The sequence below is a fragment of the Chrysochloris asiatica genome, unplaced genomic scaffold (assembly GCF_000296735.1).
Source record: "Chrysochloris asiatica unplaced genomic scaffold, ChrAsi1.0 scaffold00599, whole genome shotgun sequence".
Taxonomy (NCBI): domain Eukaryota; kingdom Metazoa; phylum Chordata; class Mammalia; order Afrosoricida; family Chrysochloridae; genus Chrysochloris; species Chrysochloris asiatica.
The window spans coordinates 92,934-99,836 of NW_006409117.1; the positions used below are offsets into that span (position 1 = coordinate 92,934).

Sequence of the window (6,903 nt, forward strand, 5' to 3'; positions counted from 1 at the left end):
GGAAGACCTCTAACGAGATGGATTGGCCAGGTGGCATCATTGATGGACTCAAGTGTGGCAGCGGTAGTGAGGTTGGCCCAGGATCGGACACTGTTTCGTTCTGCTGTGCATGGGGTTTCTATAAGTCGGTTCTGACTCGATGGCACCTGACAACAACAACAATAATAGTGGGATATGTAAATACACCGGTTTTGAAAAAAGGACAGAAAAATCAGAAAGAAACTCAACAAAACCACAGAGAAACTAAGTAACACAATCAATCAACTGGAACTCATAGATATGTATAGAGCATTCAACCCCCAAACAGCAAAATACACATTCTTTTCCAAAGCATATGGAGCATTGTCCAGAATAAACCATGTGTTAGGCCACAAAGAAAGTCCCAATAAATTTTAATGTGTCAAAATATTACAAACCATCTTTTAAAGATCACAGTTATATAAAATTAGAAATCAACAATAGGAAAATCAAGGGGAAAAAAATCAAATACATGGAAACTGAATAACACCCTGATTAAAAGTTAGTGGGTAGTAGAAAAATAGAGCCTTCTGAATGACTGACAATGAAGAGTACAGAATAATATGTCTGTAGATGAGAATGATGTTTTAGAATGAGTATTGGGCAGAATGAAAAAAATATAAAATACTGAACTATTTTAAAGAAAAGTAAAACAAGCAAGTAAGAAACTTAAATATACGGATGGGGGCAATTTACTCTCAAATGAGTAGCAATTCTGTCACTAAAGTCAAAAGGGAAGAAATCAAATCTAATCTTCACAGTAACACTATCAGCAACAAAGAGTGTGATAGCTCACATACACATAATGCACTACTTTTATCCCATTTTTAAGTCTTTTTGGAAATGTAATCAGATCGTGATTAAGAACTTCTTCATTTTATCATTAATTTGAAGGGACCACTGTAGAAATGAGGACTATTGATAGCCCTGTTTGATAAAAGTATTTTATTCCACTTCTTTGCATGGTAAAAATAGATAGTTAATAAATTTTAAGATCTAAGTGTATATAAGATATATAAATATGAGCATATGTACATGCTACATAAAGAAAACTTTGCTTGCTAGTGAATGCAAATTATCCTTGGACAATTAACAGACAATCCCCAGGAATTTTGTTAAGCTTTCTAATGCTTTGGGGATATTCAACAAATTACTTGACATTCTTAAAGAAATCTCTAAGGGTGTAAAAAATCCATAAATTTTGCTCACTATGTCATTTTAAGACGTACATGGGAGAGTCAAGACAGATGTTTCATTACAGGTAAAAAGTTAAATTATTTTCATATTTTACCCATATTGAGAATATTTCAATATCATCTGCTAAATCAGACCAATATTTGTTGGCAAAATAAATGCAAATTATTAGGATTTTTCAGTCAGTTCGTATGCATCCTATGACTCTGATATGTCTAAGACCAGGATCTCTCTCCAGCTTACTTTGTTCCTTTTATACAAAGTATAGCTTTGAAAAATGATCATTAGATAATGAACAACGTTAGCAAAATAGGCAACATAATTTGGTGTTCTCCTTAGAACTCCAAAGCTGGTGAAATAGAGTTGTTTTATCTTCCCTAATTTTGAAAAATCAGCATTTACCAGTGTATATTCTTCAGCCTTTCATCATTACAAGTAAAAAAATGATTTTTATAGCTTTTTTTGCTTTCATTGAAGATATTTGATTTTCTAATTGTATTATCTGCTGATACCCAATTCAGTATTTCTGACATAAACAATTTGTATGTATAGCGACAATGTAGGTATCAGAATATATAGATCATATATAATCAATGATTTATATTAAATAGTCTCCTCTGTCATCATTTTATAATTGTATAATTCTGTATTTTTCTATTTGCTTGAGTGTTCCTGAATGAGAGGCCACTGTACTGCTATTTTCATTATTTCAAGCCATTAACTACTTTACCTTCACCTATCATCCGCATCTTTCTCTAGTATTGTGTTTTAACTATGTGGCTTATTAGGGATATGTATACTTATGTGACTATGCATTATGTACTATATAATTAACAGGGAAGTATCTGGGGCCTTTAATGTAGAAAATGATTTAGAATAAAATTCAGGAACATATGATTTCATTAAGGAGCTCTAGTAGCATAGTGGTTATGAATCCGGCTGCTAACCTCAGGGTCAGCAGTTCAAAACTACCAGCTGTTCCACAGGAGTAATATGAGGCTTTCTGCTTCTGTAAAGATTGATAGCCTGGGAAATCCTGTACAGGGTTGCTTTGGGTCAGAACCAACTTCACGGCACATAACCAACACCATGATCTCATTAGTGTTAGCTATTGTCTATGTGCGTGAGTAAATGCTCTTACAGTGAGTATAATCTGTCTTTTCCTCTTCTTTAAACCAGAGGATCTCTTTTTCCAAGTGAAAATTTTAAATCAAACTTCATTGAATACAATCAATGTTAGTGACTTTACTGTGTCCCGATTTGCTCAAATTTCCTCTCATTTTCTTCAGTTCTTTGATGAGAAACTCAATCTGACTTGTCACAAACAACTTAGTGTATGTACAAGGGAACGTCAAATGTTTGCTGAAAATTTCATCATCTTTAAATTTCATTTTCCATGAATTTTGGAAGCCCCTTGTGTGTTAGTTAAAATGAGAATGCTCCTAGGAAGGACATGCTATAATTTGGGAGGGGGAGTTATTTATTCATGGAATAAAAGATTTAGGGAAGGGTTGAGGTCAGTTATATGGAAAATATAGTACTCAACCTATTCATCACTACAGCCCTAGAAGAGAATTTAAGACACACTACACAAATTCAAGTACATTTTCAGTCAATTCACTGTCATCATAAACAACAACAAAAACACTGTGTACCTGACATCTAAGAGCTATTCCCGGGTCCCATAAACACACTGAACTATTTAATCTTCGATTATCATTTTACCAACACTGAAAGTTAATTGATCCTTTGGCAGATGTGCATGTATAGATGAAAATATCCCAATCTATGACCAAGAATAGAGGTATAGCAGAGACTATACTTATATATATGTATCTCCTTGCTACTTCCCCTATGTAAAGATAAACAATCCACACTATGATCTTCTATATTATCTTTGTTAACACATGTGCTGTATCTGTCTATATAACCTGTTGCTTAAGGTTTCTCTGTGAACTAAGTTTTCCAGTGTTGTTAAGATGTTTTGTGGAGTCAGGTTTGACTCATACTGACACCATGTAGGATTTCCAAGGAGTGACTCGTGAGTTTAAACCACCGACCTAGTGAGGTATATTAACTATTTTCATACATTTTGGGAATTTGTGCTTTATCATTTTTATAACATAATTAACATATAAGTATTATTATAATGTAATTGATATATAAATAAATGACAAACAGAAAATTGAATAAACATCAATATACTTAAAACCTAGAATTTTTAGCATACAAAATTTTTGTTTCATATTTTTATATGCATATCAATATCAATTTCAAGGTTTCTTAACTTTGACCCTTTGACATTTTGGGTTGGAGATTTGTTGTTGTAAGGCATTGTGCTGCATAAGAATGGTTAACAACATCTGAGCCTTCTAAATATTAGGTTCCAATTGTAACCTTCTCCTAGCTATGATAAACAAATTATCGCAGACATTGACAAATGCTTTCTGTGGAGCTAATTGTCCCCAATTGATTTCCAGTTAGTTATCTCTTTCGCTTACAATCTCCCTCTCTCTGTTTCCTTTTCACTCTGTCTCTATATCTGTCAGTGTACTTTGTTTGTGGAATGTCTGAATTTATATGTGCTTTGTTTGTGGAATGTCTGAATTTATATAGTTCTGCTAGTATCCTTGCTTTTTATATTAAAAATCTACCAGTTGGTATTATATAAAACTCTTGACTCTGCTGATTTCTCTATCCAGAATAGGTTTCCTGAAAGACCTAGATGGACAAATACAATCAAACAATACTGAATGAATTCATCCTATTGGGAATCACAGACCGCCCTGAGCTGCAGGCTCCATTGTTCGTGCTGTTCCTCATCATCTACATGATCTCAATGGTGGGCAACTTGGGCATGATCATCCTCACCATGGTGGACTCCAAGCTACAAACACCCATGTACTTTTTCCTCAGACACCTGGCTATAACAGATCTTGGTTATTCAACAACCGTGGGACCTAAAATGTTGGTGAATTTTGTTGTGGATGAAAATACAATCTCCTATTATTTTTGTGCTGTACAGTTAACTTGCTTTGTTTTATTCATCATTAGTGAACTTTTCATTTTATCAGCCATGTCCTATGACCGCTATGTGGCCATCTGTAACCCTCTGCTCTACACCATCATTATGTCTCAAAGGGTATGCCACGTGTTGGTGACAATCCCCTATCTCTACAGCACCTTTGTTTCTCTTCTGGTCACCATAAAGATTTTCAACTCAACCTTCTGTGGCTACAATGTCATCAGTCACTTCTACTGTGACAGTCTACCTTTGTTATCTTTGCTTTGCTCAAACACACATGAAATTGAATTAATAGTTTTTGCCTTATCAGCATTTAATTTAATTTCATCTCTTCTAATTGTTCTTGTTTCCTACATGCTCATTCTTGTAGCCATTCTCAGGATGAACTCTGCAGAAGGTAGGCGCAAGGCCTTCTCCACCTGTGGATCTCACCTGACAGTCGTAGTAGTGTTCTATGGGACTTTAATCTTTATGTATGTGCAGCCCCAATCTAGTCATTCCTTTGATACTGATAAAGTGGCTTCCATATTTTACACCCTAGTTATCCCTATGCTCAATCCCTTGATCTATAGTTTGAGGAACAAAGATGTAAAATATGCTTTGCATAGAACTTTGCAACAGTTATGTACTATGTTTTCTCAAAGATCACTGTAATTTATAATTAATAAAAGTTACATAATGGGCTTTATGCAATATTCAGTGTGTCTCTCCAGAGGGGCAAACTAGCACAAATAAGTTCATCAAGTTCTACTTAAGTGCTGAAATAATTTAGTCAATAAAATAATAAAGCATGATGCACTCCTTGAGCAGAAGAGTTGCATATTAAGCATAATAATTAAATGGTGCTATGGGGTAAGTCCTGGACTGCGAGGATGATTTAAACCACAATGTTGGCAGTTAAAATTCACCAGCTACTCCTTGGAAACCCAATACAGAGTTGCTATGAGTCAGAACCAACTCTACAGCATGTAACAGTAACATACAGTAAATTAGAATGTTTAGAGAACGGTGATAGATTAAAAAGAACAAACAAAGGTGAGTGAATATTCTGAGTTGGACAGGTAAGTAGGAGTAGATGTAAAAAGTTCTAAGTATATGGTGTTTTCCTTTCCATGAGAAATATATTTGCTGGAATTGTGTGTGTGTCCATGTGTGTATATCTGGGTGTCTGTGTGTATGTGGTGGGGCGGATATTTCTCACTTCAAGATGAAGATGATTCAGTATGTGGGATGATTTTAATAATCAGCCAACTGAATTTACTGAAATGCTTTTTTTTTTTTTAATTCCCTCTCGTTCTTCATCAGTGCTTTCACTTTCATATATGAACCATAGAGCATCTCTCTGTTGACTTTGTTGGTATTTTTATTATCATATTGTAATAGAAATATACAAAGTAAGAAATTAAATTTATATTTCACAGAATCAACTGTGCATCTAATTTGGTCTAAAGACTCCCATTTAGTCTATATTGTTGGAAGTATCAGTCAAGATCAATTTATAAAGGTCAGACATAGAAGTTTATAGATTTAAATATTGTGTTTCTTTTCTACTGGGTTGATGTTGTTTCTAACTCCATGCATTTGTGTCATAGATTGCTGTCATTATCTCTCTAGGAAACAATCAGTATTTTTGTGTAGAAGATATTTTCTAATTTTTTGTGTGTCCTTGCATTTATTGCCCTATTGTATAATGAATTAGCTTTGTTGCAATTTTTTTGTTTAGTTAAATTTTCTCAAATTTGATGATTATGCATTAAATTTTGATCAATGAATATGGTTTGAATTCATAATTTTCATTATTCTACTTGGAAGATATAAAATTAGATAATTCCTTGATTTTTTTCTATGATGCACTCCTAGTGACTGAGGTATGATGTGTAACAGTTTATGTATTTCCTATGATATCTGGATATAATTACTACATATTCCCTTCTAATATCCCATATATTTTTGCTTGCTTTTAGTCTTTAAATATTCAAAAAATTGTTGTGAAGAAAAATAAAGTTAATCCTAGATAAATTAATATTGTCTTCTGAAAAATCCAATCCAGGTTTTTGATAAGAGTCATCCGAGTCAGAGTATGATATATGTTGATGTATATGGAGAATAAGAAACACATAAAAAATTAAAAATTGATAAAGAAAATGTAGAAATGGATACGTAAGTTTATAATACTCTACATCCTCAATCAGGTCCAAGTGGCATGCTTGGAACAGTCTAATAAACATTTAAGCAAAAAGAAGTAACCAATTGCATGTATTCTTGGAAACTGAGGAGGATGCCATATTTTCAATTGTCTATGAGGACAGATTTATCCTGATATGAAACACAGATAAAAATATTGAAATAGAAGAAAACAAGAAAGCACATATGTAAAAAAATCTTTAAAAAAATATATCGTTGCATAAATAGATGAAGAGAAACATTTTTAAAGACCCAACACTTGTCTTAAGACTTTGACAAAATTAGTCTCAAAATGGGACTTCTTCAAACTGATATAAAGCACCCATAAACAATGCACAGGTACCATTGTACATAATGAAAGCTCAGATACATCCTCAGAAAACCATGTAATATAACATGTAAATCAACCCTTACAAAATCTAGTCAACATTTTAGGGCATGTTATAACCAAGACAATAAGGCAATGAACAATCAATTGACAA

General features: G+C 33.4%; 1 protein-coding gene across 1 annotated transcript; it reads left to right on the top strand.

Annotated features, from left to right (window-relative positions):
- The first annotated feature begins 3,937 nt into the window (after positions 1-3,937).
- Positions 3,938-4,891, top strand: LOC102832741 (olfactory receptor 8K3-like). Its single transcript, XM_006877792.1, has one exon. It carries the CDS (start codon positions 3,938-3,940, stop codon positions 4,889-4,891), a length of 954 nt encoding a protein of 317 aa, XP_006877854.1.
- The last annotated feature ends 2,012 nt before the right edge of the window (positions 4,892-6,903 follow it).